The sequence below is a fragment of the Pimephales promelas genome, chromosome 4, assembly GCF_988280905.1.
Source record: "Pimephales promelas chromosome 4, fPimPro1.hap1.1, whole genome shotgun sequence".
NCBI lineage: Eukaryota > Metazoa > Chordata > Actinopteri > Cypriniformes > Leuciscidae > Pimephales > Pimephales promelas.
In genome coordinates, this window is record NC_142772.1 from 9,095,817 (window position 1) to 9,109,736 (window position 13,920).

At 40.3% G+C, this 13,920-nt stretch overlaps 1 protein-coding gene across 2 annotated transcripts in view; it reads left to right on the forward strand.

The window, feature by feature from the left end:
• Window positions 1–4,163: 4,163 nt before the first annotated feature.
• fer (fer tyrosine kinase) overlaps window positions 4,164–13,920 on the forward strand; it is a 49,901-nt gene continuing 40,144 nt past the window's right edge. The window contains exons 1-3 of one of the 2 annotated variants that reach the window (XM_039662324.2): window positions 4,164–4,355; window positions 12,502–12,786; window positions 12,979–13,152. In XM_039662324.2, coding sequence (XP_039518258.1) covers window positions 12,577–12,786; window positions 12,979–13,152 — 384 coding nt within the window. In that variant the 5' untranslated portion in view covers window positions 4,164–4,355; window positions 12,502–12,576. The remainder of the gene's footprint in view (window positions 4,356–12,501; window positions 12,787–12,978; window positions 13,153–13,920) is intronic. The other variant, XM_039662325.2, reaches the window with a different exon arrangement.

The window sequence follows — 13,920 nt, forward strand, 5'->3', positions numbered from 1 at the left end:
ATGGAGCTGGTGAAGATGGAGACCTTGGTGAAGAGGACAGGCCAATGAGCCGATGGTACTGGAAACTGAGGAGGAGCCGTTGCAATGAGCGTCTGAGGAGTATCCACTATCGCTCCTTCTGTGACGCACGATGTATCAGGCTCGTCAATCAGACTCATCGATCGCGGCAGGCTGGTCTACTTGGTCTGCGGCTGGCTCTAAAACCATCTCTTCTCGGGTTATTTGCTGGTGGTGAATGGCTGGTCTCTGGCGGTGCTGGAGTCGGAGTTGAATGGGGAATCGTTGCACACCAGCACCTAATCAATTAACTCAGCGAAAGATTCCAGAAGACCCACACCGGGCAGGAGAGCCTTTGTTGTACACAGGGAGCGGTTTGGATAATGCGTGAAGCTCGCCAGATAGAAGAATCCACTCATGGTAGCAGTAGTTCAGCAGGTGAAGTAGTAAAGGCCATCTTTTTGGCCAGCGGTGGGCTTCACAATAAAGGGCAGTGTGGGGCGACCTGTTAGAGAAAAGAACAGCGGACAGTGAGCGTTCTCTGTTGGGTTTCACTGTCAGAGGATGTAGTCTCCATTCTCCTAGGACTACTCCTCCTCTCGACAGCATGTCCAAACACGCAGTTCAAACAGCCAGGGATGTGGACAGCTCGAATAGACAGATGTTGATCTGCCCACAACACAAGGCTTGTTGCGAGCTTCAACAGATGATGCAAGTTAATACCTCCTTGATGATGAAACTGAGCATAAAAACACTCGAGAGCTGCTCTCATGTCTATACTGTTTATGTGCCATGCCCTCTCTGTGTGCATCGTAACAGTTTTTTCAATAAAGCAATGAAGGTGCTTGATGATCACACACTTGTGGCTGTTCAACGCATTCCGTGAATGAACAAGAACCAACCAATCGTCGAGGTAGTTCAGAACATGCAATTAATCAAAGAGAGGGGAGAACTGCGTTCATGCTTTTAAATGTGCGTGAGATGCCTTTGAACGCAAATCTCAAAGAGCGCCTATGTCAAGGGGCTATCCGAATATGTAAATAAGCATCTCTCAAAACAGTCTCCACGGCGAAAATGCCAAAGGATTTGTTTCAGTGTGATTTTGAATGAACGTTTTGATAAAGTGTGGTTTAAGCCTAGTTCACACTACATGATTTTAAGCCCGGATTGCAAATCGTTTAGCTCGCCGACAGGTCAGTTTGTTATCGCGTGGAAATCGTGGGGGATTAGCAGGCGATGAACGCTCGCCAATCTGTCATTATGAAAGAGCCAACAACGCATCAAAGATGCCTCACAGACGCGTCGCTGAGCACAGAAAAATATCTAGCACTCTAGATATCCAAAGCTGTCACACGACTCAATCTCAGTGATGTCATGAGCTACAGCCTAGAGCAAGGCATGGGTTGAGGACACTGGGTAACTCTTATTTTTTCTTTTTTGGAATTTTTTCTCAGACCAAATCATTGCGCAAACAGTGACTGTAAGATCAGTGACTGTAAGACAGCAGACTCACCAGCTTATCTGGCAAACACATCTGACAGACACGCACACACACAGTCATTACAAGTGGAGCTTGTTGAGTCAACCTGATCATGGTATTGCTAGGTATCGGACCAGGTTGAACCCCTTTCGCACAGCGCATTTATCCCGGGAAATTGCCAGAACGCCTTCCAAACACAACCCGGGATTGACACCGGAATCGATGCCGGGTTGGGGACCTAGTAACATTGCCGGAATCAGTCCCGGAATGCGCGCTGTGTGAACAAAAGCCAGGACCAATGCCGTAAGGGGTGTGTCATAGTGATTACGCTCATGCCATCGCGCGACTCTGTTGCTTCTTAGAAGAAAGTTTGTGTTCATCATCAACAAAGAAAGGATAAACAAATGTCTGCAAACTGGAACAAAGCAGAGACCAGGAGCTCCTCACAATCCGCGCTGATTCTGAGATCGTTAACCAGCTTTGTGGAACGATATCTGCGTGTACATGTTTTCGACACGTACGTTACACGTCTCGTCCTGAAGTCATGTGTCTTCGGGATCTTTACGGGTTGTGTGTGAACGCACTCACAGATCCCGGCAAATCACTGGCAGTGTGAATGAACCGAAATCAAACAATCCCAAATGCTGGGTCACATTATCCTTGTATTTTCCGGAATCTCTGTGTGAAAGGGGCTTTAGAAGCGAGAATCCTAGAGCCACTACCTTTATCTCGCATTTCTTTAGAAGTGTGAAATTCTGCTCGTGGGTTGCTTTGAGCTGATACAACACACATAACGCTGTTGAAACGGGGAAATCTGTGAATTAACTATAGTGCACAACCACTTACCACTGTATTTTACGTAGTCTAAGATGCCCGGCAGAGCCTGCCATGAACTGGCAGAGTATGGACAGAAGCTAAAGTAACTTTTGCTCAGTACAGAGCAGTCTGCTGCTTGAAGCGAGGTGTTGCTGCTTTACGACGAGTGGCACACTGTTTTTTGACTTTATTGCATTTCTTAATTGGAAAGGCATACTCATGGCAAAAGACATTCAGCTCCAATTCCCAACATGCAGGGAAATAGCACTACACCCCCTCTCAGGAGAACAGCATCTACAGCCATTGCTGTATCATGAAAAGACTATGAACGGAGGCAACACCGATGTATGAAGAGGTTAGTGTAAGCAACACTACACATCCTAATGCAAACAGCAGCATGAGTCATTGGAATTCAGTGAGGAGCGCCAGAGCTTGTAGTGGTTAGTATAGACAGCTCTACACATCTTTACTGAAAACAGTGGCTTAGGCTGGCCACAATCTAGAAGATTTTAAGCACGATTTTGGGCCCGATTTGCTACCCCCAACAATCTCAAATCACTTCAAACTGCCCTATCCTTGAGAACTGCGGTCTCACAGTTTTAAAATCTGTTAAGATTTGAAAATCGTCTAGTGTGTCCCAGGCCTTAGCCAGTGTTTATATAGTAATAAGCCATAATTTGAGGCTACTTTGTCTATGACAGCTCGCCGATAGGGTGGAGGGCTGATTATGTAATGTAAGTAACCCATTGGAGCTATGGACAGAACGGCGCTCTCCATATCGCAAAGACGCAAGTGTCATGTGTCGGGAGCTCGATGGGACCCGCACATGCGCTGCTAGACTTGCTTGATGTTATCTAGGAAGTTCTTGAAGAACTCACCGAAACACTAAAGAGGATAGGTGCAGAAGTGTCATCTATTGTAGGGGCAAACATTGAAAGAGGCTTCTTGCATTTACATGTATTCATTTAGCTGATGCTTTTATCCAAAGCGACTTACAATTGCTGTATGTCGCATGCCTCTGGAGCAACTAGGGTTAAGTGTCTTGCTCAGGGACACATTGGTGTCTCGCAGTGGATTCGAACCCAGGTCTCTCAAACCAAAGGCTTGTGTCTTATCCACTGTGCCATCACCACCAATGCTTCTTGCATGCATTCTCTTGAAAGAGTAAGAATCTGAGGCAATGTCGCTCAGTGCTGCCTTATATGGGAGCAAGCCCATCCCTATTTCGCGTTGGCCATTGTACGTAGAACAACAGCGTTATTCAATGAGGTTTCAGTATTTCTCTCTGAAAGATGTTTCCCCAAAGTGTCATATTCTGGCGCAACGTCGAAGAGACCAAAATCAAAAGGAAAGAACGTTTTTTTGACGGTTCGATTTCCATTTGTATAATCAGTTCTACAAATAGCCTACCATTGTTAATATGTGTCAACTAGTTTAACTACAATAACCATGGTTTTAATTGTAGTAATGCCATGGTTAATTTTCATAAGGGTAAATGTCAAGTCCACGAATGTGTTCATCTAGGCGAAATAGCACAATCTAATGGACATTTTTATAATTACTCTGAAAACAGACTGTAACAGACGGATGTTTGGTGTCCCAGACAGACTGACATCTGCTGAGCATCCATTTAATCTCAACACACTGAGTGTGAGTGAGTGACTTGTTCTCTCTTAAAGTGAAGTGTTTCGAAAGTGTATAAAACTGAGATATTCAATCACATTAGCAGTTGTGTGTCTAGAAAAGACCCGTTCTGCAGCCTCCTACTCCACACCCCTCGTGTCAATGACCAATGACCATAAATGAACACCTGTCTGTCTTCTACTTTGAAATATACACTGTAAATGCAGTAATACTCATGCTTGACCACACACACACGCACAGACACACACATTGTTGCAGGGCTCGGAGGGTCGTGCGGTAAACGTCATAAGCCTGTGGTAGCACTGGAGTGAGCGGAAACCCCTCCCGAATCCCAACTCAACTCCTCCAACCCAGTCAAAGAAAAGAGGAATACCGAGGAATCAGGAAACAAGGACAAATACCACAATACACCATTACAGTAAGCCAATGAACTATTCTATCACATACGCATTTTTTTTTCTCACGTAAACGTTGTTTGGTGTGCCTCGAGTCTCGGTTATGCGCGTTTGTATTCAATTCCTTTGCTGTTTTTCCAAAGGAAAAGGCCAGGCAGCATTAGCAGGGAAGCGCTAGCAGCGGCTAACGTCCCACCAGCACAGGAAAGCCCATGAACATGTTCAGTTAGCCTATAAAATGCGTTCTGCTGTCTGTCAACTGTCAGTAAATGTTATTTGTGGTGGTAATGGATGCGTGAGCTTGTGTTATATCTGAAATCAAAGAAAGAGTCGTCCGTCACTCTCCATAAACTTTTGACAACAGCGGTACAGGGACTGTGCAGAAAACATACTTAAACTGCTGTTTATTCACACTGACCAGCTCAAACAATCGTATATTATTAGTATGTAATGTTATTATGTCAGATTTGTGTCACATAAGTGCATCGTGGACGATTGCAGAGAAGGGCTTGTGCATAAGGAAATTAGTAATCCCATTGAACAGTGATTGGGAAAAATCCTTTGAATTTCCTCATATTTAATGATCATTAACTATTTGGATTACCCTTACTAAACATTACTGTAGTGGCACCATAGTACAGTTATGGCATCAGAGATGATGTTTAGTAGTGCTGAATGATGGGCATGAACGTTGCTTGCTAGATGTTGACTAATTTTGTATTTAGTGTTTTGTGTGTGTGTGTGTTATATATATATATAAATATATATATATATATATATATATATATATATATATATATTTATATATATATATATATATATATATTCAAAATGAATTCCACATGGTTTGATATTTATTATAATACATTACAATACGACATATGCAGTATAATGCAATTCCAAGTGTGCAAATAAAATGAGCTCAGTCATTTTGCTTATTCTCAGTATGTTTTAGTTCATTTCTGTCATTGCCAACTGGGAGTCTTTTCTAATGTTTTGGATTTGAACAGTGTTTTGGATTTTGAGCAACATGCTACTCATTTCCTGTGGGAGAACTGTCACAACCACTGGGATGAGATGGCAGCAATTATTAAAAGAAATATTCAGAGCGCATTTAAACCTGCATTGCGATTGAAGTACACACTTGTATGTGTCTTTGATCCATTATGTATCTGTTGACAAAGCAGTGGCAGTCACCAGAAGAAACTGACTTTGTTTACATGTTATGTTTGACGTCCCATTCTTCAGACACTCAAATAAAGGACTCACATCACATTCCTTTGCTAGTTTGCTCAGAAGTGCTATTCAAGCAGTCGTGCCCCCACAGAGCTGTTCTGTTGAACACAGCAAATCCTTGTTGAGCTAAACTCCCACTGATGTGCATTAACCAGCCTAATTGTGTTATGGGTGATAGAGGATTATACAGCACATTGGTTATGTTACAGCTTTATGATGTGTTTTCACAGATGGGCCTGGCTTTAGCTTTTGAGCTGTCATTGAAATTGGAATTGCTGTATTTTTGGTATTGATTTCATTACTGGTTTTATTAAGCTGGCTTCAGACTTGGTTCGACTGCTTGGTCGAACCCCCCTCCTTCTACCTCTGCAGGTCTCGTTTTACATTGTAAAATATTTCACATTGCGTGGTTGCACATTTTTAATGGTCAACCAGTGGACTTAACATTTTTTGATCGCCAATGACGATATATCAGAGAGCAGGGATACAAAGCTGTTCTATATAATATTACACTACACTCAAAAAATGCTGGGCAATTGTGGGTCAAATATGGACAAACCCATCCATTTGGTTAAATTTTTTTATTACATTTTTAACCCAATGTTTGAGTTTGTCCATAATTTTGACCCAAAATTGGGCTAAAACAACCCAGCATTTTTAGAGTGCATTTTTTTAGAGATAGTAAATAGCCCATGCTGCACTGCCATTATATTTATTTTAAATAATATTTACTTAATTAGAAATACATCATTTGTGAACGAATCAATATGAAGAAAACATATCATTTTCATGATTTATACTTTCTGTAGTTCTGTAGTACTATAAAATGTTTTCTCAAATAAAGAAATTCTTGTAAGTTTGTCCATTGGAAATCAGGTCCAGAATAGGACGCCTACAGAGCAGCATAGTTTAAAATCAAGAGTTTAAAGTTTGTTGCTCATGTTTGTCCATTGACCACAGACATCTCCTGAATCCAATTCACATGGGTGAATATGAGAAAATATCAAAATATCAAGTGGTGGTCGTAATAGAATGCAAGTGCTGTAATACTTTTCAATTACCATTTGCTTTCTTTATTCAACAATTTATTTCGTTATTTTCTTATTTGCTTTCAATTTTTCTGAACAGTTAGCCCTAAACAAAGACTGTAAACTAATAGTAACGCTGATAATTAAAAAATGCCAAATACTGGGCAAATATATATTGGTCGACCTCTAGTTCAGACTGAAATATCTGGTAGGTTTATCACTGAAAAGAGTATCTTACTATGTTAACTCTTTAAATTAGCCTGGCAAGACAGACATACATCAAGATGTTAGGTCTGGGAACTCACAATTAGCATACCTCAATCCGAGGGGCGGGATAAAAGGTTGTCTTTCAATATCCCTCTGCACGCCATAGGATAGCGCTAACCAACCAGAGCAACGAATGGCTGTGGCTGATAACCATGCGTTTTCCCTTGTTGATATATTAATCTTTTGCCTTATCCGGTCGTAAAAACTCTGAACACATCTTCCTTTTTTAAGAATGACTTAAGTGATGTTCTCTTAAAGGGATACTCCACTTTTTTTTGGAAATAGGCTCATTTTACAACTCCAGTTAAACAGTTGAGTTTTAACATTTTTAAATCCCTTCAGATGATTTTCTGATATTTTGAAGAATAACAGTAACCAGAAACTGTCGGGTTACTGATATTCTTCTAAATATCAGAAAATCGTCTGAATGGATTCGAAAACGGTAAAACTCAATTGTTTAACTCTGTAAAATGAGCCTATTTCCAAAAAAAGTGGAGTATCCCTTTAACTCCAAGTCATCCAGAGTCACGGCCAAAGCCGAATCGAAAGACCTCTGTACGCCAGCAGCATCTTGTTTGTTTTTAAGTAGCAGGGAAATCACGGCACAGAACCGTCACAACTCTGCCGTCATTGTGTTAAGCCCGCCCACCAACTCTATACACGATGTGATTGGCCTGACCAGAGTTTGGTTTTTCCACTTCGAAAGCCAACGAAGGGTTGCTAGACCACAGTGGCTGCTAGGTTATCTTTAAACCGGATTATGTTCAAAATGGAACCTATGGCAACGGCTTTCCTACCTGCACGCTATGGCGTTTTGCTTCGGGTGGAGCTGATGGAACGGGAGTTTTTTTTTTTTTCAGTTTTCCCCCTCCATTTAACCTAGAACACTGTGTTCGTAGTCATCCAATTTGAAATGTTGACTACAAACACAAAGGTTCTCCCTATTTACATTTCTTTTCAGCTTTTAGCCACTGTAAACGTTTACTCTTTGAATTCTCGCATCTGTGAACTAAGTCTACAATATAACTAAAAGTTTGCTTAGCAGTATTTTCTATTAAAGCAACTAAGGCAGTATTTGACTCTGTTCAATAGTATCCATAGCAGACAGCCAGGTGGAAGTGGCCTAGGAAGGAAACAATCCCAGGGCATTATACGTTTTTATATTTGGTAGACATTAGCATAGCTACTTCAGGAAGGGAAAAAAAATGGATGCTGCATTAATTGCATTAAATATTTTTAATTTGAGAAACTAACACATTATTTTTGACAGCCTAATTTTAACATGAACTTGTGAAGTACATAATAAATATGTCACAAGTTGTAATTTTGACAGTGTTAATAAGAGTAGTAATTTTCACAGGAAACCACATTTCACAGGAAAACAATGTTTCAATTCTTGTGGCTTGCTGACACAACTTATCCACCTCCTGTAGTCTAATGGTTGACTATTTAAACAAACCGTACATTTACTGTGAACTTTGGTAAGCAGAATAAAAATATCCCAATCAAGTTTAACTTGCTCATTTTTTATGATGGCAATAATATCATTTTAAAAGTACTGTAGGCTATATTGCCAGAACACTACCTCTAACCCACACAAACGAACATATCTCATGATAAAGAGTATGCTTAGTTCATTCAATAAACAGTTTTATAATTTCCGTAAATCTTTCAATACAACTCAATTGTCTTCGTCACTTTTTTGTCAATTGTCTTCACACGTCCTAATTGCCTTCCTGTAAACTTCTTAATGAATCGGTGGTTCTGTAAGCTAAATATGACCCAGTGTTATTCTCTTTGGTGGAAGAAGGCAAGCAGAAGGTTTGTACTCTTAGATAAGGAGGTTATTAAGGGCTTTGTGAAGAATTAAAGTACATTACTAATCTGAGTACCCTAATTAAACAACCTTCTGCTTTAGTCCCCTACTGTAAACCAGTCCAACACAGTCGCCATTTATGTCTCAGAGTCATTAATTGTGACATATTGTTACACTAGCCTCAAGGCACACATTGCTGAAGTTGATCTCATACTTTTTTTTAGTTGCGAAGAAAGGAACTGGAGGTGTCTAATGTGGTGTTGTGTAACTGTCTATACTTTCGTTTCAACTGTCATTGACTTTTATTAGATCTTGGTCTAACTGTTTTCTTGACAGCCCACTCATGTGGGTTTTAGTTGTCATACAGGAAGTCTATTTTCTCTTGATTTGCACTTGATAACTGCATTATCTTTCAATTAACCTGTGTTATGAAACCCGGAATGAATGTTCATTGGTTTAAGCCATATTCCTTGGTTTTTCTTTTACGCACTGATTGGGTGAGGTTATTTAGAGAAACGGAGACGTGTTGATAACAAGGTAAGAATGCTTTGTGATGCTTTTTGTTACGTGGTTATTTAAGACTGGACATGGCTTTGAGGTGTAAACAGATTACGTTTTTGGACAAATCTGACAGACAAATCTGTTTTTCTCACTGGATAACTACTTATTGATCGGTGAAAAAGCATCTTTTCGACTGAAAGGAAATGAAAGTGAGTATTAGGTAAAATAAAAATTCCTTAAACATATAATGTATGTTTAACAGAAACATCCTCATACTTCAACTTGTTTATTTGGTTGCTTCTATAGAGTAAAACTACCCATTAAGCAAAGTGTAAGTTTGCCAAAATTTAAACCTGCTTTGTATTATTTTTAGTTATAATGTTATGTAAATTAACAGTGTATGTATACTCTTTCTATGTGTAGACCTAGACTGAGAAACTTCCGACGCAGTTTCAAAAATGCAGTAGGGCAATCTGTAGTTTTCACGAAAGCCGAGTGTTTTGTTAGCTAGGGCTTTTGTGAAAACTATTGCATTTCCACATTTTATGTATTCTTGCCCCAGTCTGATCGACAGAGGGTTATTAAAAAACTCTTATTTTAGGAGCAGGTTTATCACTAAAAATGGTTTTGCACTTTCTTTGTCTATTCTTTAAACAGCATTTTGGTAAAAATACTATGGAAACATCCTTTACTGGCACACGATGGCATTTTGCTTTTGGGGGTTGGGCAGAAGGTGCTCTTCTTACTAATTAATTTTAAGGTTTTTCCCTCTCTGTTTGGTATAAAACACTGTGTTCGTAGTCATCCATTTGAAATGGCAACTACAAACAAGGAGTTTTTCATATTTATGATTCTTTGCAGCCTTTAGCCACTGCCTATAACTGGACCTTCCAGTGAAACCGTCAGACTTCTCTCTGGTGACACATGGTCTTCTCCAATTATTTAGTCCATTTAGACCCCGCCTCTACAAGCTCACGTTCATACACGCTTCATCTGCTCGCTTTTGGGTTAAGCTTTCCGCGACTGCACAACTGGGTTAAAGGTTGCCAGGTTGAGATGACGAACGGGTTGAAATTGTATATGGTGTTGGTGTGTGGATTGTGTGAATATAATGGATTTAAAACAAGATCTGGCAACTGGTCAACATTAGACAAACATATTGGTCCGATTATTCATACAGGAGTTTGGGCCATGCAAACTATGGGAGTTTCCCGGGAAAAATAACAAACCGGGAGGGGTCCGGGACATTGGGCTAAAAAATGTGAGAAACCCGGGAAAAACAGGAGAGTTGACAGGTATGCAGGAGAGTTAATCCCAGTGTTCTCTCATTTATGATTCTTTGCAGGCTTTAGCCACTGTTTACAATGCACTGAATCCCTCACTGGAAACCAAAAGTAACTGTCTCCTGATAATCATTTACTCTTTAAATTCGGGAACAAGTTGGCACCATTGTATTTCCTAGTCAAGCAAGGCGGGTCTTTGAAGGTGGTATATTTCAAGCCTATCATTAGGAGCAGACTGGGAGGGAGTGGCCTTGGACAGCAACATGCCTGGTGCATTATGGGTGTTGTTTTTCTACCTATTTGGCAAAAGGAAGACATAAGCCTTTTTTTCTTTAGCCAGGTAGCAAGAATTCAACTTTTTTTTGCCTTTCTACTGCATAGGCAGCCACATTTCATTGAAAGTCTGGTATCAGTGGTGAATTTCCCCTTAAAGGAGAACTCCGGCGAACAATGAATCTTTGGTCTAATAAAACATCGGTACCTAGTCAACCGTTCTCGTAGATTTGTTTTCATGATAATCGAATGTAAAGAGTATTATCTCTAAAAACTGTTTAGCGTATAATGCTAGTACTGGGGGCATTATTAACTAAGTAAAAAGAAATCGCTAGTTTATACCACTAACAAGGCTCAAAATTAGAGCCAGGCCGATATATCAGCAGACTGATATTATGCATTTTCCAAACTATCGGTATCGGCAGTTATAATGGCCGATAAATTAATATTTCAAAAATTAAAATAATAACGGACGAAACACGCTTCAACCATGTCATGAGTGTTGGAGTTGTATAGTTTGTCCACCAGAGGGCACTCTACACCGTCCCTGCTAACCACAAAGATAGCTAATGCCACTATCATCAGTGGAAGACCACTAACGTTAAGCTTTGGTTCCTCTGTTCTGTTGCGACAATAAAAGAAACAAGTTTCTTTTTAAAAATGCATTAAATGCATTATCATATTATTTTAGTTAAAACTCATACATAACTACAAATAACTAATGTTAGGGAAATCTGTTAATGTTTTGTTGCGTGTTTCTGGAAAAAAAAATATATCGGAAAATCGGATTTTAAAACCAACAAATATTTGTATCGGTATCGGCCTTCAAAATCCTTTATCGGTACTCAAAATAGCCCCACACTAACACAGTAAACATAATAAAACGAAGCATTGAGAACTTTGTAAGTGTACAGACCGTTTAATAAGAAGATACTTTATAAAGAGAGTTCACTTCGTGTATACAGGCGGCACCATCTTAGAAAATAGTCTCGATAAGTCGATCCCCCGAACGCCATTCATACAGTTCAGCTCACTCAGCACGACGTTCGTGGTTTGACTTGTCGTGACTGTTTTCCAAAGATGGCTCCTGCCTGTATACACGAAGTGGACTGTCTTTATAAAGTATCTTCTTATTAAACGGTCTGTACACTTACAAAGTTCTCAATGCTTCGTTTTGCATGTAGGGACCATCATTATGTTACTGTTAGTGTGGGGCTATTTTAAGCCTTATTAGTGGTATTAACTAGCGATTTCTTTTTTTACTTAGTAAATGCCCCCAGTACTAGCATTATACGCTAAACAGTTTTTAGAGATAAAACTCTTTACATTCGATTATCATGAAAACAATTCTTAGAGAACGGTTGACTAGGTACCGATGTTTTATTAGACCAAATGTTCATTTTGCGCCAGAGTTCTCCTTTAAGTGCCTCTATTTTGCTTTTTCGGATATTACCTTAAATTCAGTATGTTATAGGCTTGACCGTCACTCAGTCCTTTTATCCTTCGTTGCGACTCGAAACTGGTGTGGCGTGCAGGTGACGCTCTTTAACAATTGCACCACCATCTTCGCTCCATTTCCGCGGCTCTCGGCCCCGCCCTGCTTGCCACATTACATTTTAGCATCATTACGTAATAATATGTTTAAACTTTGATTAAAAATGGTATAAAAGTTTATCAAAACCATTTGAAACAAGCATACAACTTGCCAAATGTTTTCATGCCCTTCAACTAACCAGTCATTATTTCTACCCATACCCTCTCTCAGCAGCAGCAGTAACAATGCAGACCTGAGAGGCACACCTCATTGAGTGAGAGAGAGACAGCGTGCCTTGCGAGTAAGATGGGGTTTGGCCAGGACCTGCGCAACTCCCACGAGGGTCTGATGAAGCTGCAGGACTGGGAGCTGAAGCTGCTGGAGACGGTGAAGCGCTTCATGACCTTACGGGTGAAGAGCGACAAGGAATATGCATCGCTCCTGCTCAACATCAGCCAGCAGGTGGACAAGCATGACAACTCTTCTCAGATCAACTTTGTCAGCAATGTCTCCAAGGTAACGGCCTCCGCTGCATTATGGGTAGCGGATGCTTATGATTATTATATGCTCAGTGCCTGCAACATCCTCTCTCTTTTTTTATCTTGTCATCTCAATCTCTTTATCTCTTTGTTTGTTTCTCGCATTCATTCACCCACTCACACTTACTTATTATATCACTGTGTATCATCATGTGGTTGTTGTTATCAGTCGTGGACACACATGGTGCAGCAGACAGAGCAGTTGAGCAAGATTATGAAGTGTCACGCTGAGGAGCTCAACTCTGGGCCTCTCCACCGCCTCACCATGATGATCAAAGACAAGCAGCAGGTGAAGAAGAGTTACCAAAGCCTCCACCATCAGATCGAGTCTGAAATGAACAAGGTGAGCCTTTGTATTAGTGTTGTCAAAAATTGAAATCCCTCAAGTTGTTGCAAACCTGTATGAGTTTCTTTCTTTTGCTGAACACAAAGGAAGATATTTTAAAGAATGATTGGAACCAAACAGTTGTGGGCACCATTGACTTCCATAGTAGAAAAAAATGCTATGGAAGTCAATGGTGCCAAAGTTCCAATCGTTCTTCAAAATGTCTTGCTTTGTGTTCAGCAGAAGAAAGAAACTCTACAGGTTTGCAACAACTTGAGGGTGAGTAAATGATGACAGAATTTTTTTATTTTTGGGTGGAGTATCTCTTTAAGGAACAGGCTCCAGGGGTACTATTTAGCAGCATATATCCTCAGCATTAGGGGTGTTTGTTGTTTGGACAGACCTGCCCCCACTGCTAAAAAATATCCTTAAGGAAACACTGTAAAGGCCCTTTCACACCAAGCACGACCACTATAAATATAACGATAAAGGTAACTATATATGTATCCACACCAACAACTAGGGATGGATACCGAAACCTGGTATTAAACGGGCCCCGGTACTGAATTTTGAAAGACCGCTGTATCGATAAGCTCGGACGTTATCGGTTCTGCTGTCGGGACTGGAAAAATTATTTATCATTCCTATAAAGACTTTATCTTGAACATGTTTATATCGCCAGCCTTTTCTATATATAAACTATTTTAATTAAACCATTTGTCTGTGATGCAAATTTGAAATTCGCAGTTCAGAAGAGAGAGAGAGCGATCTCTCACGCAAAGCCAC